A 23,104-nucleotide genomic window follows, 5' to 3' on the forward strand; every position below is an offset into this window, starting at 1 on the left:
TGTAATGAAAGATATTTAATAGTAATAATAATTTTTAAATATAAGCATGATCTGAACTGATATGAACTTATTTTTTTAATAAGATCTTGTAAATCAGATATTGAGAAAAATCTAAAAGATAAGATCTTGTAAATCAGATCAGTTCAGATAAGATCAGAAAAAATAAGTTCAGATCAGATAAGATAAATTCAGATCAGAAAATTTCAGCTAAACGAAACATAGCCTAAATCCATCCATCGTTATTCTTATTCAAAACTAATTCTCAAGTCTCAGCCAATAAACAACAGCTGATAAACATAATTACATTTTCACAAACAAGCAACGACCTAAGGGAAGCTTAAGCGTTTACCTTTTTCCGAGGCTGGGATTATTTATACATAACAAATTACCCAAGTCCCATACAGCTTTCTTTCAAGTTCAAAAACAAAATCCAAACGCTGAGTTTATCTGAGACCACAAAACCAGTGTAATACTTCTAATGGAAGAGAAACACCCACCTTCAAAACGCAGCAAACCCATTCTTGACGATGTCAATGGTATATAATCTTCCCTTTTTCTGCTTTAATTCTATTTTCTTGGTACCAGTGTCTTCGTAGTGTATTTACCATGGATATTCAACTAAGGTTTTGTTTGGTTGTATATAGGAATTCATATTTCCTAGGAAGTTATTTTTTTTTCATGTATTTAAATTTCCTATAGGAAGTTCTACTTACCTCGAGGGATCTAAGTAAGTAACTTCTTCCATTTTGAAGTGCAAATTCCCATGATTTTTGCCAACCAAATAACTTCATATACTTCTACTTCCTAAGAATTTGCACTTTCCATGATTTGTTTTGTCAACCAAACAAGACCTATAAGATTAAATATATTTTTTTTTACTAATACTTGTATGTAGTAATATATGAGTATAGTATGACTTATGTCATTGCTCCAGCCCCAATTGGTGCGATTACAACTTATTTCTGAGCAGCAGGTGATAGTCTATTATCTGGTAAACGACTTCATTTTACCTTCTAAAAAATTACAACTTATTTCTTTTATTTTACAAAAAATGACAAATTTTTCTCTAGACGAGAATGGCGTACGGATATTTAATAACTTGATCCTAGGGTGTGTTTGGTTATACGGAGAACATTTCCAACGGAAAGTGGTTTTCATAAAAACAGTTTTTCTAGGAAAACTAAATTTTAGATTGATTTTTCTTTATTTAGTTGGGAGAAATTTACAAGAGGGCCAAATTTTTACCCATTTTCTTTTATAGGTCCCAATTATGGATTATTCTTTGAAGGTTCCAAGTTGACCATATTGTGACTTTTACAAGTCCTGAATTACTTATAAACGGTTTAAAAGGTAATATTTTTAAATGTTGGCCCCGGTCCTATTTTTTAGGTCTTTGTCACTTCCTGAAAACGTTTGAAGATGGTAAACAATTAAAAATCTTACCTTCTAAACCGGTTATAAATAACTCAAGGAACTATGAAAATCACAAGATAGTAAACTTGTGACCTGTACGGAATAATTCATAGTTGAGACTTATAAAAGAAAATGGGTAATAGTTGAGCTCTCTCTTGTGAATTTTTCCATTTAGTTGTAAAGTAAGTAACTTTTCTTTTAGCCTATTTTTCTTTGTTTAAGTGATTTTTCACCCTTGGAAAATGAAGTTTAACCCATATTTCCCTTTCCTTGATTCGATCCAAATCGAATAGGGGAAGGTGAGGAAAATATTTTTTTGGAAAATATTTCCTTCCAACCAAACACACCCTTAGAGAGTTCGAATGCATAGAAACCAATTCCATTTGTTTGGAATTTCGTTTGTGTATAAGGGTCTGTTTGGTTTGATAAAATACATTTTCTAGTGGAAAATGCAAATATATATTAGTTTTTTCTTATTTGGTATGATTGAAAACTATTTAGATATGAAGAAGAAAAAATACATGTTGGGAGTGAAAATGGGAGGAAATTGGTTTTCCTTAGGAGGAAGATAGTTTTCCTAGAAAACATTTTGCTTCTTTTAACCATCATATGATCAAATTTGTAATTCTTTTGGTTTTAATGCTAGATTGTTAATGTGCAGAAACTGTGCGATTTGTGAGAGAACAACCACCTGAACATTGCTTAATGAAAGTTGAGTGTTTGTCAGTGCTTCAAAATGCACTCACCCATCCTGGCAAAGCTGACCACTTAGACTCAACAGAGTTTAACGCGGGAGGATACACATGGTGTGTAATTAACATACTACTATATAATTAGTTCATCTTTCTTAGACCATATAAGTTCTGATTATTGTGCTTGATTCAGGGTGTTGTCTGTGTATCCCAATGGAAATAAGGAAGAAGATGGAGACGGTTACCTCTCTCTATATGTAAAAATGGTTGACAAACTCAGCCCTAGCAGCTCTATTTACGTGGCACTTCGATTTCTCGTTTATGATCAGCTCAGGGACAATTACTTGACTGTCCTAGGTTTGGATTTTGCCACTAACTTACAACTATAAGTCTATAACTCTACGACAATATTACTGTTTTTTCCGATTAGTTTATACAGTTTGACTTTTCTAGCGAATTGCATAAACTTCACTTGTCTCGGATAAAGTATGTTACTTTCTCCCAATTACTTTTGGATTATAATTGTCTTATGTCTTTCTTTGGTACTCCTCATTTGATCCAGATATACAAGACAAGCGATTTCATGCTTTAAAAAGTAGATGGGGAATTTCCAAATTTCTTCCTCTTGAGTCTTTCAGAGATGCTGCCAACGGATTTGTGCTTACTGATTGTTGTGTTTTTGGCGCTGAGGTTTTTGTTAGAGATGGGCAGATCAAAAAATCTATTCTATCTATTCTAGAGTCGAAATCTGACCGGAGCTACACTTGGAGAATTGATAACTTTTCCGATTTGAATAACAATAAACTAACCTCTCCTGTTTTCAGCTTTGGTGAATGGTCTTGGTATGTACTATGTAGTGCTTTGTCATATCAATATACATATTTTTGTTCTTTCTAGTAATATTGATCTCCTTCAAAGTATAAACATATAATTACTTCTCTTTTTTCTTTTGATGTGTGTAGGAAATTGCGACTGTTTCCAAGAGGGGAGGGTGAAGAAAAAGGAAAAAACCTCTCGCTGTACCTGGAGCTTGATAATCCCGATAAACTGAGTCATGGGAGCAAACTGTTCACAGAATACTGGCTTTGCATTAAGAATCAAAACCAAGGAGCAGACCACAAGAAAAATGGTAACATCAGTTCGTAAAACAGCTTCTTACTTGATACTCCCTCCGTCCTCTATTAGTTTACCCGTATTCTTTTTAAGCGTTTTTCTTGTTAGTTTATCCCGTGCAAGTGTGGGTCCCTTTTTTTTTTTTTTGCTATATTTGGAATGAGACCACAAACTTTTCATCACACATATATTCAATTTTAATATAAAATAATAGTTTCTCTTTCTTTCGATGATCCACAACATTATTTCTCCTAAAACTTTGTGCAAAAGAAAGGGGTAAACTAATAGAGGACGGATGGAGTATTATTATATAAGAATCCTAATATATATGATCTGCAAAATACCAATGTTGTTACTTTTAATATGTTTCTCTTGCAGCAAGTCGCTGGTTTTCTGCAGTATCAGTAGGTTGGGGATATAGAGCTATGCTTTCAATCAGTGATCTTCACAATACGTTAAAAGGTTTTTTAGTAGATGATACTTTAGTCGTTGAAGTTAGAATTGAAGTGTTGTTATTGCTGAATGATATGGAGGACACAGGAGACAGGAGCGGAACTCTTTTATTCGAACGTACTAAGTTAGAGATGTGAAGTTCTTGATCCATATAATATGTGTAGTTATTTTTTGTGAGGCAAACAAGATTGTGTTTTGTGTGTGTTAGAAATACCAGATAAACTCTAGCAAGTGGCAACTACCAAGAAGAATGTTTTGCTGATGAATGCCCAGCTAATTGCTATATTCATAGGATTTTAAGGTTGTACTTGATTTTTTTTTCCCCTTTATATAACAATTCTGCTTATTGCTTTGGTTCTTATTTTGTGAGGCAACCATGGATATGTCCAGAAGTTCATGCTCATGTCAACTGCTCAAGTTATTACTTTTACTTCTAAGTCTGTCAATGGTAAAAAATTATGGCGATTTTTAGGTTATTTTTGTGTTGATGTTACTTTGTCATATTACATACTTCCAGTCGCTTTTCTATTAGTTGACAACATTGCTTTTTTCATTGTCTCCCAAACACCATTTTTTCCTGTGGCAAACTTGGTGGAATAGGATGCCTACGAATGAAAATATAAATTTCCGGATTAACTCATACTCCAGACAATGTCAGTTTTGCCCTCATGAAGTGGAAAGCATGAATCACATCCTAAGAAGTTGCCCAAGGGCCATAGAGGTCTGGAAAGAAAAGAAAATACCTATTAACAATGGCATCGCCTTTAAGGATTGGCTAAAAGAAAATATTGTCGAAGACAAGAATAACACCCCCTCCTTAATTCCTTCAAATGTTGATTTCATATTCTCAATATGGGGATTATGGTTAAGGCGTAATGCATGGGTTTTCTCCAAGAAGAATATTTCTTCTTCCACCTCTATTAAAAAGTCTCGTTGGGCCGCCACCGAATGATTCTATTCTAGGAACCAACCTAAGGTGGGTAAAGCCCCCAACAAAAACTCACTCAACCCCTCACATAATCACAACCATAATTATAATAATTCTTCACACTCCCTATTGCTAAATACAGATCTATCCCCATCTTCTAGGTGGTTCCCACCCCCGACGTCGATTCTGAAAATAAATGTGGATAGCTCATTCCTTTTGTTATCAAAGAAAGCTGGTTTGGCTGCAATCTGTCGAGACTCTCTTGGCAATTGGCAGAAAGGGGTTTGGATGAGCACTTTCTGCTCAAATGCTATGGAGGCCGAAACAAGAGCCATCATTATGGCAATTAGTTGGGCGACAAACAAAAACTGGAAGCAATGTATTATTACCTCTGACTGTAAAAAAGCAGTAGAGGAAGTGAAAAATAATAGCACAACTAAGAGTGTTTTATACAATGATATTTATGAGTGCAGGGTGTTGCTCCAAAGAAACGCAGGAATAGAGTTGACACATGAAGGAAGAAGCACCAACAAGTCTGCGGATGCACTAGCAAAATTTGCACAAGGGAGGTCCGCAGGCTATAACATTTTGTAGGAACTCAGCAACCCTCCCTCGGAATGTATTAATTTTCTAGAAGAAGACATGCGTAGTTGTAATATGGAAGCCTGTAACAATGATCATGGCTAAACTTTGTATTTGACAGTTTATTTATTATATATTGCTCTGTTTTAACCCAAAAAAAAAAATATATACGATTTTGACTATTAATAACTATTGGTCCGAATTGTGTTTATGGACACATGATAAGCATCAAGTATTACTTTTTTTTTTTGAGGGGAAAGAGAGCTACAAGTATTACTTGTTATCAACAGTTTTGCGGACAATTAAATCATAAGAGAAATCTCGGAAGAAATGGGTTTAATAAAGGATATGGTAAAATCTAAGAGAAAAGTTATTATTTCATGATATTACATTAGTTATGTAAGCAAAAACTCAAAACGAGGAGAATATTTATAATACACCTGGGTGTACCATGCTCATGGTACACCCAAGACCATCTTTTCCAAATGAGCAAAATGGACGAATGAGCAAAATGAATAAATGAGCAAACATTTCTATTCATTTAAGAAAATGAACACACACTTTTATTACAAAATGAACAAAATAAGCAAATGCGTAAATGAGCAAAATGTCAGCAAATTTGGTGTCAAATGAGCACATGAAGTTCTAATTTATTACAAAATACCCCTAGGTGTACCATGCTCGGGTGTACCATGAGTGAACTCCAAAACTTTCTGTTACTATAGCTTTATTTTTATCTTCCATGCTATATTGGTAACAATGGCGGATTATTGAGTGTCTTTAGTCAAAAATAAGATTTCCTATACTAAAGACTTACCTTACGTAATTATCAAAAAAAAAAAAAAAAAAAAACTTACCTTATCGTATCAGTTTTTATCGACAGTTCAGCACCAAAAGGGGTCTTTGATGCTTTTTTTACTGATTAAAGATGAATAAACTGAACAAATTCACATGACAAACTATGATTTGTACTAGACTACTACTTAAGTTTGTATATGAAAATTTCAACTTTAATGAGGTTTAGTCTGTCAATAAAACTATGTTGGTCTAGCCCAAACGATTAGAGGGTTTCAATTGATTGTTTTCGGAGAATTAGATGGTCAGCTTGAACAGGCCTTTCATTTGGTAGGTAACATTGATGGAGTTTACCACAAAAGCTCTAAATTAAAGAAATGACGTTAATTTGATTACCATAGTCCATAACCTTTTCTTATTCCTATTCAAACTAAATTTACATTAATAAAGTCTGACCAATTTGGTCTCAACCAATAAACTACAGTTGACAAACATGAGCATATACAATGTACTCCCTCCGTCCCAAAATGTTGTGCCTATTTCTTTTTTATCAATTTGTTTGGACTAAATTATTCTTCATTTCTACATAAAACTTTCCAAAATACCCATACTTTTTTTTAAAATATGTGCCCCTATTTATTGTTTTACACCATTCCAAGGTATATTTATTGCTCTTTCATTTTATTTTAAAGGAAAAAGAAGGAAAAAACTAGTTCCAAGACAAAAATACCCAATAAATATTTACTTAAATATATATTTTTGTAAAATCCTAAAACTCTTTCCATTTTCCTTAATTCTTGTAAAAAATGAGAAGTGAGCACTATATTATGGAACGGAGGGTGGGAGAGAGTATCAAGCAAGCAAGCACGCTAAGGGAAGCTTAAACGTTTTGCCTCTTCTCGAGGCTGCGATTATTTACACAGCACAAATTACCCAAGTCCCATGCAGCTTCTTTTCAAGTTCAAAAAACATAAAAAAAAACGCTTAGTTCAACCGATACCACGAATACACTGTAATGCTTGTAATGGAAGAGAATCTCCCACCTTCAGAACGTAGCAAACCCATTTTTGACGATGTCAATGGTATATACAACCTTTCCTTTTTCTGGTTTGAATTTGTTTTTCTGTGTACTAGTATATCAATTCTTAGTGTATTTACGTTGGATATTCAACTAATAAGATTATGAGTGTGATTTATGCTGTTTCTTCCAATGGTGCAATTTTAAATCATTACATCTATTTTAGGAAGAGTGACAACTTTTTTCTGTAGACGAGAATGGTGTACGTGTTGATTACTTGAACCTTAAACAGTTAGGGGTCGTTTGGTTCAATATATGAAATGAAAAGGGAATGGATACAAATAGAGAAAGGGAATGGTCACAAAAATGGTTCCGTTCATTGAGCGTTTGGTTCAACCCAAGTAATGAAAATGAAGGGTAACCATTACTTTCAAGTAATGGATTTTTTTTTTTTTTTTGAGGGGTAATGGATTTTGTTACTTGATTGGGAGGGAAGGTATTAAATTGGGGGAATCCATTACCATCAAGTAATGGTAAGGGATTGATGTGGGGTTGAACCAAACAAGAAGAAAGAAAACCGGTAATTGATTCCGTTTCTTGAAACCCAAAAATAATGAACCAAACGACTCCTTAGAGTACTCATAGAAGCCAATTCCAATTGACTTTGAAATTTCGTTTGTGTATTAAGGAGCACTTCTTCCAACCATCATATGATCAAATTTGTAACTCTTTTCGCTTTAATGATAGTTTGTTAATGTGCAGAAACTGTGCGATTTGTGAGGGAACAGCCACCTGAACATTGCATAATGAAAATTGACTGTTTCTCGGTGCTTCAAGATGCAGTCTCCCAATCTAGAAAAGATCACTTAGACTCAACAGAGTTCAAAGCTGGAGGATATACATGGTGTGTAATTCACATGTACTTCCTCTGTCACAAAATAAGTGAAACACTTTTCCGGAAAAGCTCGCACATAAAAGGGCGGAGTGTGTTACTTATTTTGTGACGGAGGGAGTATAACTTCTAAGTAATTGTTCATGTATTTAAGACCATAATAAAGTTCTGATAATCGTGTTTGACTCAGGGTGTTGTCTGTGTATCCCAATGGAAATGAGGAAGAAGATGGAGAAGATCACCTCTCTCTTTATGTAAAAATGGTTGACAAACTCAGCCCTGGCATCTCTGTTAATGTGGCACTTCGATTTCTCATTTATGATCAGATCAGGGATAATTACCTGACTGTACTAGGTTTGGATTTTGCCATTACTTAAAAATTTCTACTATAGATCTAAATTACTTCTCCCGTTGTTTATGGTAACTTCTTATATTCTCCTCTAGCATTCTGTTTTTCCGATTAGTTCATAGTTAAAGTAATACTTCCTCCGCTTTTTAGTAGGTGCAACATAGAGAAAGTGGGGGAATACCAAAGAATGTAGAGAGATAAAGTTGGGACCACAATAAAGTAGAGTAATTCAAGTGATGAAACAAAAAAATTATGGTCCCTCGTACTTTTTGGTAGCATATTATTGTAAAAATATTGAACTTTTTTTACTATTTTGAGTTTGGTTCCACTTATTGTGACTATTACAAATAAGGACAATATTCCACTTATTAAGAAACGGAGGTAGTATATAGTTTATGTTACTTTCTCCTAATTACTTTTCAATAAATCAAATTGTCTTATATTTTTCATTCATTCATTAGTACTTTTTGATTTGATCCAGACATACGAGACAAGCGATTTCATGCTTTAAAGGCTACATGGGGAATTTCCAAATGTCTTCCTCTTGAGTCTTTCAAAGATGCTGTTAATGGATTTGTACTTAATGATTGTTGTGTTCTCGGCGCTGAGGTTTTATTTAGAGATGGCCAGATCAGAACATCTGCTCTGTCTATTATAGAGTCAAAATCTGAGAGGAGCTACACTTGGAGAATCGAAAACTTCTCCGATTTCAGTAAAAATGAATTAAACTCTCCTGTATTCAGCTTTGGTGAATGGTCTTGGTATGTAGTGCTTCCTCATATCAACATACATATATTTGTTCTTATTAACTATTGTTTCTTTTTCTTTTTTTTTTTCTTTTAAGGACTAGGTATGTTTTCTTCGGCATAAAACAGTTGAATTGAATTGAAATGAATAGTGATATGTGAGTAAAATTATTGTCCAAAGCTGAACTGAGCTGAAATGAATAGTGATATGTGAGTAAAAGTATTGTCTATAACTGAATTCAGTTCAAATCAGTTCAGTTCAGCTCTTGACAATACTTTTACTCTCACATATCACTATTCATTTCAGTTCAGTTCAGTTCAGTTTAATTCAGTTCAGTTTAGTTTAATTCATTCAGTTCAGCTATTTTATGCCGAAGAGAACAGACGCTTAAACCTCCTTGTTTCATTTATTCTTGATGCTGTAGGAATTTGTATCTGTATCCAAGAGGGCTGGGTGAAGCAAAAGGAAAAGACCTCTCACTATATGTGTCTAGAGAATCCCGATAATCTGACTCATGGGAGCAAGCTGTACACTAAATTCTGGCTTTGCATAAAGAATCAAAAGAAAGGAGCAGACAACGAGGATAATAGTGTGAGATCACTTCATAAACCAGCTTCTTAATTGTATTGATACTTACATGTTCTGCAAATTACCAAGTTGTTAATTGTATTTATTTCTCTTGCAGCAAGTAACTGGTTCTCTTCAGGATCAGTTGATTGGGGTTTTGAATCCTTTCTTTCAATCAGTGATCTTCACAATACATCAAAAGGATTTCTAGTAAATGATACTTTAGTCGTCGAAGTTCGAATTGACGTGATGTTATTGCTGAATGAAATGGAGAGCTCTGTAATCAAAACTATTGGCTCATAGATTTGACGTTATCAATATGCGTAGTTTCTTAGTATGTGAGGGAAACAAAACTGTGTTTTTGTGTGTTAGAATACTTAGAAATACCAGATCAACAACCGCAAAGTGGCAACCACCATGAATTTTGTTGATGGAAACTGAGCTAATGGATACCTATTCATATGATTTTAAGCTTGTACTTTGAATGTACTTGATTTTGCTGAGGATTCATGAATGTGTTCATGCTTATGTTATCTGCTGGAGAGTGGAGACTGGAGTTACTTTTGACTCTGTCAATAGTAAAACTTATAGTCATCTTTTAAGTTATTTTTATTAGAGGATAATTATCTTAGATATTCTCATGTCTATTCTAGCAGTCAAAGTTGTTAGCTTACATGTTTATCCTAGTAGTCAAAGTTGTATGTTAGCTTGATATTAGCCTTATTCTATTTTATAGCTTAGTTAAAATGTTAATTTGTTATTAGCTGCACGTTTGTTTTCAAAACCTATTGTATGCCTATATAATGTAGGCTTTTGTCATTCAATAATTAACAAAAAAAGCTTTTTTATAAATTTTGTGCTGTTGTTAATTTTCTCATTCATTCATTTTGCACAGTCGCCAAGATGTACCTTTGACCTACGAATCTACACATTGAGAAAAATCTAACAAGACCCCTCATGAATATGTTTTTTTATACATTAGTAGGAATATTTAGGCTATGTTTAGTTCACCTGAAATTTTCTAATTTGAACTTATCTGATCTGAACTTATTTTTTCTGATCTGATTTGATTTGATTACAAGATCTTATCTTTTAGATTTTTCTCAATATGTAAGAAAAAAATATAGTCATGTGGGGTCTTGCTTGATTCGTCTCAATGTGTATTTTATTAATATTCAATTATTATAATTTTAACTAATATGTAATGAAAGATATTTAATAATAATGAGTTCTTAAATATAAGCATGATATGATCTGAACTTATTTTTTCTGATTTGATCTAATTAGATATGAAATAAGCAAAAATAAGGTGAACTGAACATAGCCTTAGTCAAAAAATTTAAAATTTGACTCCCAAAATAGAAATGGAAACTATATTTCAAGATAGAGGGAGAATAAATCTATTCATAATATCGTACATCCTGCCGTTTTTGTGTTAGTTGACATGCATCATAGCTTTCTTTATGGTCTTTACTAGCCTTCTTTGCACGCGATGCGTGCGTGAATTATTTTGGCGATTATTAATAAATTTCATTTAAATGTAATTTTGAACGATGTAATTTATAATCATCACTAGTCTAATTAAATATCATGTAGTATAAATACAAAATATAAAAATTACTTGATGAAGAAGTTGTTTTCTTGGTATTTTGATTACATGTTAATGGATGTTGGTATTGTTATTGCATTTCAAAGTTTAGGTAAAATTAAAAATTTATGTCTTTGATTTTGTAATTGACTTAAAAACTGCTTTAATTATGTTAATTTGTTCTTTGATCATAAACTTTTTCTTTCACTACACATATTTTTATGAAAGATTATTTTAGCTATTTTGAATTTCCTTTGATATACATATTTTAAATTAGGAAGGGATATGATCGAGGAAAATCTTGCAATCTTAATAGGTAATATTTTTTTATTAAATGAAGGGTTAAAAAGTCTTTTCGAAAGAGGACACCATAACTCCTCCCTTGGCTTATTGTGTTCATGGCACATGTTAAGCTCCAAGTTCTGTTTATTTTCAACAGCTTTGCTCCCGTATCGTAATATGAGAATCCCCAAAAGATATGGGCTTAATTAAGGACATGATATACCCTAAGGGAAAAAAATTATAAATTCATGATATTAGATTAGTTATGTAAGAAAATTTAGTTGTTTAAAAATGTTATATAGACTTTGATCCCAAGATTTTTAGGATCGGATATTATATGTCTATAAAGAGGGACAGGACACATGGGTAAAAAAATGGGATCCTGTACAATTTTCATAATTGAACCCTTCATTTGTAGTTCAAAATATATAAATAAGATTCGTATTTAGACTATTTACAACTAGCTAATGGCGACGACTATCTTCAATAGTTTAAACAACAAAACTTGGATGAATTTCATATTCTCATTGTTTTTCCCCTTACACTCTTACTACTGATCCAAATGTTTTTCTTTTGTCTTTTTAAAACAACTAAAAATAAACATAAATTTTGGGGTCCTTATATTTTGGGAGTCCTAGTCAATCGCTGTGATTGCATGGGCCAAAACCACCCTTGCTTGTAAACAACCCACAATCAGCTTGTCAATGATGAATTTGCTTTGATTTTCCAGTCTTTATGGGTTTGGTTCATTTCCTGCTAACTGCTAATGCTAATGCTAATGCTAAGTACACCTTTGTGATTTTGAGTAGGATAAAACTCATCCATATGAACAAATTCATACATTTTGTAGTACGTTGGCAATATTTCTGTAGTTTCATGTTGGTCTAATACCCTTATAGAACCCAATTTGTCATTGCCATTTTGTGATCATCTGTTAGCCCGAGATGCAAGTTGTTTGTATGAGGCTCTATGACACCTTGTGTCACTATTCTCCAAGCTGGTTGCAGATAAATCTAGGCATCTAGCATAGCCTCAATAAAAAAAAAAAAAACTATCTGTTATTATTACGATTCGAACACATAACCTTTGAGATGAAATGTAAGAGTCTGACGATTAATCCACTATAATATCAACGCTTAATGTTTCCCAGTAAAACATAACAAAGTCTAATAGCAAGTTATATATAATTATAAAAACATGTAGACAAGCTTTTTGATCTTAACCCTTTTATTAAGTAATAATATTCTCTTACCGGCCAAAACTTCATTGAAATTGTTTCTTTTATCCTAATCCCTTAGGAGTTTTTTTTAACAACTTATCATTTCATAATGTCCATTTCTAATTCCGCACTAAACTGAATATTACAAAAAGCTAATAGTATCAATTATGAAATTTATGAATAATAATACATTTGATAATTGTAACTGACTCGAGACATCGCCTGGATCAAAATACTAGTTTAACTTGACAACTTGACAATCGTTCATACATGATTATCTGTCGAGTGCTTTATCATGTTTACCTACGTGTACAAAATAGAAAGGTACTATTTCTGTTTCTTTTTAATCTACTTATTTTCCTTTAAGTCCATTACATTATAATTTATACATTATTACTTTTTTATCTTTGGAATATGTCCCATCTATTTTATCCTCTTTTTTCCACCCATTTGGTCCATTTTTTAATATAATAATCCACATTAACATTTCTCTATCTCACTTTCTAGTAGGGGTTTTCCGGTATTCGCGGTTTGGGTTGGTGCGGTGTGGTATATGTAACCCAACTCAAACCGCATATATACAGTTTGACATTTTTTTCAACACAAATCGCACCGCACTTTTGCCCAAACCAACCCAAATTGAACCGCGCATAACGGTTTGGTGCGGTTTAACCATTTTTTTCCTCCGCGACATTAATTTTACGATTATTTTACCAAATACCCCTGACAAAAAAATTTATTCACCAAATACCCTCACTTTTTTTAAAATTCACCAGATCCCCTGACTTTTTTAAAAAATTTACCACACCCACCACCCCTACCCCTACCCCGCAACCCACCTCCCGCAACTACACTCTCGCAGCGCACCTCCCCTGTACACAACCCCTCTTCCCGCCAACCACCTCCCTTACATACAACCTAACACCGACGACCACGTCGCACTCCATCGCAAAAAAATGCAGCACCAGCAGAAGCAGCACTATTGGCCTAGGGGTGGGGGCCGGGATTCACGATTTTGTGGCGGGGGAGGGGAGCACTGCGTTCGAAGGGGTGGGGGAGGGACGAGTTTGAAGGGTAGGGGAGGAGGGGGATTCGGGCTGTGGTGGTGGAGAGGGGGAGGCGCGGCTGCAGGGGAGGAGGCAGTGGGCTGTGCGGGAGAGGGTGCTGGGGTTGCTGGGGTTGGGGGTGGGTTAGGGTTTTTAGGGTTTAGTTAGGGTTAATTAGGTTTATTTAGGATTTTTCAGGGTTAATTAGTTAATTAGTTAACGGAGTACTAACATCCGTTAGTCAAACGGTCATTTTGGATAATTTTTTAAAAGGTTAAGAGTATTTGGTGATTTTTTTTTAAAAGTCAGAGGAATCTGGTAATAAATTTTGAAAAAAGTGGGGGTATCTGGTGAATAATTTTTTTGTCAGGGATACTTGGTGAAATAACCATTAATTTTATAATCTAAGAGAATTTTTTTTTAATAAATATAAACAATCCAAATAAATATGAAGTTGACTTCATAATTAAACATAAATAATAATTTATCAAAAGTGTCCAAGTTCTTTACCTCAAACTTCTTATTTTAGTTGTATACTTGTATGCCACCTTGTCAAGTGTATTTTTGAAAAATCATATAAAATTGCGATTTATAGTATTGCGGTTTCGATTTACAAAACTTAAAATAGAACCCAAATCACAAGCCGTGGTTTGCTTGATATCATAACCCAAACCGCAGTTTCAAGACCGTAAACCAACCCAAATCGCAAAAAAACGATTTGAGTTGCAATTTGGTGCGGTCCAGACTGCACTCTTAACGACCTTACTTTTTAGTTTCTATCCCTCTTTTGGACTTTCTTCTTGGTTTTCCCTCAAAGTGAAGTTAGTACATTTAAAAGAAATGAAGGGAGTAGAAATGAGCTATTGACTGTTTCTTATTGATATTCTTAGTTTGACTTGCATATTTTCAAATGCACATCTTTGACTATAAATATATATAATTACGTATTTTTAAAAAATTCAAAAATTGATATTACTTCCTCCGTTTCTTTTTACTCGCTACACTTCTCATTTCACGGACTCCTAGGCAATTTTTGGAGAAGAGAGAGGTAAAGAGTAAAAAGAAAAGGGACCCATGTGGGAGGAGAGAGATAGAGAGAGTTTATTGCCCAAAAAAGAAGTGTAGCAAGTAATGTGAAACTTCCCATAATGGAAAGTGTAGCGAGTAAAAAGAAACGGAGGAAGTATTAAAGTACTAATTGAAACGAATTAAACAAGGCTCAACATGGCTATGTTTTTTCTTATACACTGAGTAAAAATTAGAATATTTTTGTGTTATTTCACATAGTGTCAATATTATAACTAGGGATATTAATAAATTATACCGGGAGTAATGGGTTTTAAATAATATACAAATTGATGAATTTATGATCCTAAATGTAAATTAATGTCCATAATTACTTTTATATTGACAAAGAAAAAAATTATAAAATGTCCTAGTAAAACTAACCTTGTTGCTCCTTTGACTAATCTATAGTAACCTAAAAAGTAGCAACCCCTCACAAATTTCAATCAACAAAATTCAAGTGATTGTAAACGAAGTATTGGCATCTGTTGCAACCCCTCACAAATTTCAATCAACAAATGAAGTAATCAACCTCTTGAATTACACAAAAATCCAAAAACAAAATCTCCAAAATCTCACATGGAGAACGATAAAATCCAATATATGAGTAGATATAACCTAATATATGGGTGAACAAACTCTCCATTAGAGAGAGATTGAAGTTTCTTAGAAACATTAACATAAAAAAAAAAAAAATAGTAACAAAAGGAAAAAAAGGGGCTTACCACGCCCAAGAGGGTGGCGGTAGCCCCTAGATTGAAAATTAAGGCATTGTAGGAGAGGAGAGAGAAGAAAGAGAGAGAAAAAGAAGAGGCTATAAAATTAAAGAGTTCGGTACATAGAAAGCTAAATTAAGGGTTACTTTTTCGAATACCAAGGGGTTAATTTACTGAAATTTGGGAAATTTGAGATAATTTTTTGTAATGCTAAGGGATTACTTTTACTTAAAATATGAGTTACATTTTGTAATTATAAGGGGTTATTTCTGATACAATATAAATCTATTCCTGGGGCCTCAACCATCAGCTTAAGCTTTTGGTTGAGTTGGTCCTTTGACATGGTATCAAGAGCCAGCGTCACAAAAAGGTCACGGGTTCGAATCTCATCCACCCCTTTCTCAGCTTTTGGTTGAGTTGGTCCTTTGACAATTTCTACTGTACTAGGGGTTACTTTTTGTAATTGTAAAGGGTTACTTTCGTAATTACAAGAGGTTATTTTTACTAAAATTAGGGGGTACTTTCTCCGTAATTAGAAGTAACTTTTAGAACTTACTTACCTCATAATTAGATTAAGGGATTACATGTTGTTCAAGGGGTTACTTTTACATTTATTATAAGATTACAGATTAATTTACACTTATGTAGGGATTAATTTTTGTAACAAAGGTTACTTTTATTGAAACTAGAAGTTACTTTTTCAAATACTAAGGATTATTTTTTTAATGTTAAAAAGTTACTTTTTACTGAAAATATGGGTTACTTTTTAATATTTTTATAATTATAAGGATTACTTTATACAAACACTAAACTATTTATCAATCTCTCTCTCTTCTCTTTGATCAAACCATAATGGAATCACCACGTCGTCCTCATCATCACCACACCACCACCACAACCACCGTCACTGGCCTCTCAACTCCTGCATCAAACTACTGCAAATCGCCGAAAACTTCTATTCAATCGCCGCCAAAGTTTTTTTTGCCCCAAGTTTCTTGCACGCTTTCTCATATATTTTCCCTCTCTTCTTCTCTTGCTTTTCTCTCTCTTCAACTTTCCTGAGAATTTTCGAGGAAAAATGGGAGATATTATCGCGATGAAGCTTTGCAGTTGTATAATCGTGATTCTTCCGATTATTGACGTCAGTGCAAGCATGTTAAAGATAATTTTTATGGACTTATTCTTCTTGATCAACTATAAAAATCCCTAATTATGTGGAGAACATACCTGCAACCTAATTATGTGGAGAACATAACTGCAACCTAATTATGTGGAGAACATAACTACAGCAATAGTTTTTCTAAGAAACAAAATACAAACTCGCAGTTTTCATATATAATCTCTAATTCCTACTCCACAATCATACTCCCACTTCCATTTAAGCTGCCCCTATATTCTTCTGAGTTCAAGATCTTCTATTACGAAAACAAATTCAAAAGGTAATTCTTACTTCCTAATTTTTTAAATTATGTATATCCCCATATATCAAAATTGTAATAACAACAAAACTCAACCAAGAAATATATCCTATTAGTTTGCTGCTGCTTCAACCATTGAACATAGAAATCGCAAATACGGTTACTAACAGTCTTTAAAACTTATCAGTAGAGTTAGAGAGTTTATACATGAATTTTATTACAAACTCTTACTAGATGAAATTATACAATTAATTTAACTTTGATAATGATGTATGTTTATTTTATAGTTGTATGATTTGTCGATGTAAAAAAAAAAAATCTTTGATTAGCCGGGAAGGATTTAGATAGACCACATAAGATTTACAAGTTACAAGTGATATATTTTGTAGTTCCTGTATTACCACAGTCCACAAGAAGCTCAAACACTTGACGCTTTTGATATCTTTGCTTCTTTTCGATGTTGTTTTGGGTCATTTATATAGCATGAAAGTGGAGATCTCGTCGACTGAAACAATGCACGGGAATTTGCTTTTACCTTCAAATAACAGTAAACCGATTTTTGATGACACTGATGGTACGTCCTTTGTCCTCCTATCGAATTAATTACTGATACTAGTTTTATTAAACTGGACATTGATTGAGTGACCCTAAGGGTTGCCAACCCTCTTATTATTGAATTTTCATTGGTTAGGAATACATTAAAATATTATTTTTATATCTCTTCTCTCCTCATTTATTACATACATATCAATATTTTATTCTAATGTGTCTAAGAGGGTTGGCAACCCTAAGGGTTACTCAAACATTTTCCTATTTATTAGTCAAAGATTAAAGTTAGAGCCACCAAAATTTGAAACAACACTATAAGGGAGGTAGTATTACTAATTAGGAAAACTTTCATATCAGGGATCTGAACTTCAACTCATGTAAAAAACTACAACATTAACTTAACACTATGATAAAAACAAATAATTGAAGGTATGAGATTTTTGCCAAAATGAATAATGTTGTTGAGGGTAAAAATGGAACCTTTGTAGTTTTGTAGGTAGAAGTAGAAGTGTAGATCGGTCCATAGAAAGTATGTAAACAATGATTAATTATATTTATGTGTTGTTTGATTGATATAAAATACATGGGAAATGGAACTTTCTAGAAAGTAAAATAAGGCGAGGCTGGTTGCTTAGCTTGGTTGGCAAAAATGTGAGAAGTTGTATTTCCTAGTAATACTTCTCAGAAAACAAAAGAAGTTGCTTATTTAAGGAGACCTAGGTAAGTAAAATTAACTCTCCATGAAAATTTTTAATTTTCTTTAGCAGCCAAACCAGACTTCTTTAAGCGAAAAACAATTTCCTAGGAAATACTATTTCGTACATTCAACCCTTGTACAACTAAATCATAGACAATGTATCAAGCAAGCAAGCTAAGGAAAGTTTGAGCAGTATGTGATGGCCTAGTGGTATTGGCATCACCTTTGATCTCATAAGTTGAAGGATCCGAGATCACATATACAATGTAATGCTTCTAATGGATCGGAATCTCCCACCTTCATAACTCAATAAACCCATTCCTGACAATGTAAAATGGTATTATACAATCTTCTGGCTTTTTTCTGATTTGAATTTTTTTTTGTTTTGTTTTGGTACATATTCGTAGTATATTTACTTTGGATGATCAACTACAAATTGTTTCTTGGATAATCTTTAATTTTGACAACTTTTTTCTAGACAGAATGACATGATCGAATATGTAATTCTTTTGGTTCTAATGCTAGTTTGTTAATGTGCAGAAACTGTGCGATTTGTGAGGGAACAACCACCTGCACATTGCTTAATGAAAATTGACTGTTTCTCAGTGCTTCAAAATGCATTCTCCCGACCTAGCGAAAATCACTTTGACTCAACAGAGTTTAAAGCGGGAGGATACACATGGTGTGTAATTCACATACATAATTAGTTCCTTTTTCTTAGACCATAAATCCATAATAAAATGAACTGTGAAATTCTTGAGTAGTCTACTGTTAAACCTCATGTATGTTGTGCACATGTGAGTTGTCCCACATTAGAGAAAGAGAAGAGAAAGTACCACAATATAAGCTAGAGGAGCTAATCCTAGTACTGCCAATTGGTTTTAGTATGGAACCTCTTTTAGGCTTGTATGTGGATCGAACTCTCCTCCTCCATACTGGGTTGCCCAAACCCATTTTCAGTCAAGGCCATTTTCAGTCGTATCAAATTTATCATCTACCTCCCTTCGAATGATGAATCCCCTAAAAATAAAAAAAAGAAGGAACATGCAATTCATAGGGAATTTTATTGCTCTATTCGATCTTTTAGGTCACGACTTCACCTCGACGGTTATACTAGGATGCGCTTCAAGCCTATATGCCATGGATAGACTCTGATAATTGTGCATTTGTCCTTGACTCAGGGTGTTGTCCGTGTATCCCAATGGAAATGAGGAAGAAGATGGAGAAGATTACCTCTCTCTTTATGTAAAAATGGTTGACAAACTCAGTCCTGGCAAATCTGTTTACGTGGCACTTCGATTTTTCATTTATGATCAGATCAGGGACAATTACCTGACTGTGCTAGGTTCGAACTTTGCTGCTAACTTACTACTATAACTCTATGACTCTAGATAACTTCTTCCATTGTTTATGGTAACTTTTTCTCCGACTAGTAAGGCCAATTTGGTCTTTCACAATAAAGCGATAGATGGAACTGCCATGAAACGACTTATTAGTAGATTAATAGATTATACAGTTTGACATTTCTAGTGAAACTCCATAACCTTGAATCATAAATCTATATCATGAAAGTTAAATTGTTGATAGTAATCTCAGTACTCAAATAGTGTATGCACTTTCTCCCAAATACTTTTTGATAGAAATTTGGGGTCGCATGCGGAAGTTGTAATGTACGTCAATAATATAACAAAATTGCATTTTCATTGATTACATTAATTAAAATTGTACAACTATGCATATATGTGAGAGCTCATATCTCTTACTTATCTCGTTGGTAGAACCCTTGTTTCTACCCCTAAAGTATTTTGTGGAAGCTCTCTTGATTAGCTGACCTTTCAACTCATGCACATACAATACATATTTATATAGTTGTTGTAGTTCTAGTTTCTAGATTTCTCTATACTTATCTAATATCTTTTGTACAAGACGTTTCTAGATCCATCAGTTTATGTTTCATTACACATCTAGATTTTTCTAGATTAACTTTCAATAAAACAAATTGTGTTATATCTTTCTTTGGTACTTTTTGATTTGATCCAGTTATACGAGACAAGCGATTTCAGGCTTTGAAGACTACATGGGGAGTTTCCAAAATTCTTCCTGTTGAGTCTTTCAAAGATGCTGCTAACGGATTTGTACGTAATGATTGTTGTGTTCTTGGCGCTGAGGTTTTTGTTGGAGATGATGACCAGATCAAAATATCTACTCTGTCTATTCAAGAGTCAAAATCCGAGAGGAGCTACAGTTGGAGTATCCAAAACTTGTCAGATTTGAATAATGATAAAATATTTTCTCCTGTTTTTAGCTTTGGTGTTTGGTCATGGTATGAATTGGTTTCTCACATCAGCATACATATATATTTTTGATCTTTGAAAATATTATTGGTCCTTCAAAGTATAGAATCTCTTTTTCTCTCTTGATATGTGTAGGAAATTGTTTCTGTATCCAAGAGGGTGTGGTCGATCAAAAGGTAAAGACCTCTCGCTGTTTCTGGAGCTCAATAATCCTGGTAACCTGAGTCATGGGAGCAAGCTGTTCACAAAATACCGGTTTTGCATAAAGAATCAAAACAAAGGAGCAGACCACAAGAAAAAAGGTAACATCAGTTCGTAAAACAGCTTCTTAGAACACCCACAATGGTAAGCTACAACTACTTGTAGTTTTGTATGCCACATCAGCTTTTCAAACTACAACATTCCCAAGCTACAACCTCTTCCACTGGAAAACTACAACTATTTGTAGTTTTTGTAGGTCCCACATGTATTGAAAAGTAAAATATGAAAGAAAAAAATGAAAGTGGAGCCCACAAGAAATTGACAAAGCAAGTAGCTTTGTGGAGCTACTTGGTTTCACAAAGCAACAAGCTAAATTTCTCTCCAATAATAAAGCTACTAGCTCTAACTTTTGGAAAATTGCAAGCTAGGACCTCCAAGCAACCATTGGAGTTGCTCTTACTTGATTAATAATAGGGGCTTTTTTGTCAGAAAGGACCTAATAAATATAAGTTTTGTGGGGGAATGACCTAATAAAAATTTTTTTGTCAAAAAGGACCTAATAAAATACTTCCGATTCTGAACAGGAACCACTTTATGAATTTCCGGCCAAATTTACCATTTACCGGCATTGACCTTTTTTTTACCCCTAGTTGACTCTTTAATGTTATGTTTCTATTACCGTAAAATTAGGAGGAGACGAGAAATCACCGTAAAATTAAGAACCTTGATTTGGGATTTTGGGAAAACGTATAATAGGAGCCCTAAATTTCAAAAACCCGTAAACATTGAGAGAGAAAAATTTGAAGAGCAAAACATACCTTGGATTTGATGAAGGTTGCAGGATAAGATCGAATAGGTTGACGCTTCCCTTCAATGGAGATTACGCTTTTGGGAGGAAAGTGTGAGAATTTAATATGTTTGGATCAGTTAAAATATGAACAAAACATTAAAGAGTCAACTAGGGGCAAAAAAAGGGTCAACGTCAGTAAATGGTAAATTTGGCCGGAAATTCATAGAGTGGTTCCTGTTCACAATCGGAAGTATTTTATTAGGTCCTTTTTGACAAAAAAAAAAAATTATTAGGTCCTTCCACACAAAACTTGTATTTTATTAGGTCCTTTTTGACAAAAAAAAAACCTTTAATAATATGATCTGCATTCTGCAAAATACCAATGATGTTATTTTTTAATTTGTTTCTCTTGCAGGAATTAACTGGTTCTATTCAGGAGCAGTAGCTTGGGGTTTTACATCCATGCTTTCAATCAGTGATCTTCACAATGTATCAAAAGGCTTCATACTGAATGATACTTTAATAGTGGAAGTTCGAATTGAAGTGATTACATTGCTGAATGATATGGAGGACAGGAGGATTAAATAGTACTAAGTCAGAGATTTGACGTTCTTGAGCGATATATATGTGTAGTTTCTTAGTATGTGAGGCAAACAAGATTGCATTGTTGCGTGTTAGAAATACCAGATCAACACTCGCAAGTGGCAAACACCAATAATGTTTCGCAAGTAGTATATACTTTTTATAATTTTTATTTATCGGTAATTAAACTTATTGATGGTTGAAATTATGCATTGGCAAGCGTGAAAGTCAAACTGTTGCAAGTAAAAAGAAACAAAGGAAGTATACTATAACAATTTTGCTTATTGCTTTAGTTTTTGTTTTTTGAGGCAACCATGAACTTGTCTTGCAGTTCATGCTTATGTTATCTGCTGAAGTTACTTTTACTTTTGAATCTGTCAATGGTAAAATTTATGGTGATTATTTAGGTCATTTTTGTGCTCATGTTACTTTGTCCTATCGCATACTTCATGTTTTTGTGATACAAAATCATTTATTTATTTTTTTCTTGCAACTTCTTACTTGCAAGAGACAATTTTGGGTTAGTTTCAAGCACTCATAAAACATTTTCAACCACCAACTTAGGCTATGTTCAGTTCACCTTATTTTTGCTTATTTCAGATCTAATCAGATCAGATCAGATCAGATCAGAAAAAATAAGTTCAGATCAGATCAGATCTGTCAGTTTTTAAACTCATTTTTACTATTAAATATCTTTCATTACATATTAGTAAAAATTATAATAATTGAATATTAATAAAGTATTCATTGAGACGAATCAAACAAGACCCCACATGACTATATTTTTTCTTATATATTGAGAGAAATCTAAAAGATAAGATCTTGTAATCAGATCAGTTCAGAAAAAATAAGTTCAGATCAGATCAGATCAGAAAAAATAAGTTCAGATCAGATCAGATAAGTTCAGATCAGAAAATTTCAGGTGAACTAAACATAGCCTTACTTAGGCTATGTTCAGTTCACCTTATTTTTGCTTATTTCAGATCTAATCAGATCAGATCAGAAAAAATAAGTTCAGATCAGATCAGTTCAGATTATGCTTATATTTAAAAATCATTATATCTTTCATTACATATTATAAAAATTATAATAATTCAATATTAATAAA

The 23,104-nt window shown here is 33.4% G+C and overlaps 2 protein-coding genes across 2 annotated transcripts; both read left to right on the top strand.

Annotated features, from left to right (window-relative positions):
- Positions 1–478: 478 nt before the first annotated feature.
- On the top strand, positions 479–9,908 carry LOC104905076 (uncharacterized). Its single transcript, XM_048637229.1, has 10 exons — positions 479–536; positions 2,075–2,219; positions 2,299–2,462; positions 2,668–2,947; positions 3,068–3,234; positions 3,597–3,788; positions 7,757–7,898; positions 8,077–8,240; positions 8,717–8,996; positions 9,621–9,908. Exons 1-10 carry the CDS (start codon positions 479–481, stop codon positions 9,850–9,852), a joined length of 1,824 nt encoding a protein of 607 aa, XP_048493186.1. The 3' UTR covers positions 9,853–9,908.
- A 7,488-nt stretch (positions 9,909–17,396) lies between these two features.
- LOC104905077 (uncharacterized) lies at positions 17,397–22,002 on the top strand. Its single transcript, XM_057392311.1, has 7 exons — positions 17,397–17,457; positions 18,670–18,811; positions 19,311–19,488; positions 19,521–19,542; positions 20,170–20,452; positions 20,559–20,725; positions 21,830–22,002. The coding sequence occupies exons 1-7, from the start codon at positions 17,397–17,399 to the stop codon at positions 22,000–22,002; spliced, it is 1,026 nt and encodes a 341-aa protein (XP_057248294.1).
- The last annotated feature ends 1,102 nt before the right edge of the window (positions 22,003–23,104 follow it).

The sequence above is a fragment of the Beta vulgaris genome, chromosome 9 (genome assembly GCF_026745355.1).
Source record: "Beta vulgaris subsp. vulgaris cultivar EL10 chromosome 9, EL10.2, whole genome shotgun sequence".
In the NCBI taxonomy this organism is placed as follows: domain Eukaryota; kingdom Viridiplantae; phylum Streptophyta; class Magnoliopsida; order Caryophyllales; family Amaranthaceae; genus Beta; species Beta vulgaris.

Coding starts and splice junctions, on each gene's coding strand:
- LOC104905076 (XM_048637229.1), top strand. CDS start 479: ATGGAAGAGAAACACCCACCTTCAAAACGCAGCAAACCCATTCTTGAC. Junction 2,220..2,298: donor AACGCGGGAGGATACACATG/GTGTGTAATTAA, acceptor TGCTTGATTCAG/GGTGTTGTCTGTGTATCCCA. Junction 2,948..3,067: donor AGCTTTGGTGAATGGTCTTG/GTATGTACTATG, acceptor TGATGTGTGTAG/GAAATTGCGACTGTTTCCAA.
- LOC104905077 (XM_057392311.1), top strand. CDS start 17,397: ATGCACGGGAATTTGCTTTTACCTTCAAATAACAGTAAACCGATTTTT. Junction 18,812..19,310: donor AAAGCGGGAGGATACACATG/GTGTGTAATTCA, acceptor TCCTTGACTCAG/GGTGTTGTCCGTGTATCCCA. Junction 19,489..19,520: donor TGCTAGGTTCGAACTTTGCT/GCTAACTTACTA, acceptor CTATGACTCTAG/ATAACTTCTTCCATTGTTTA.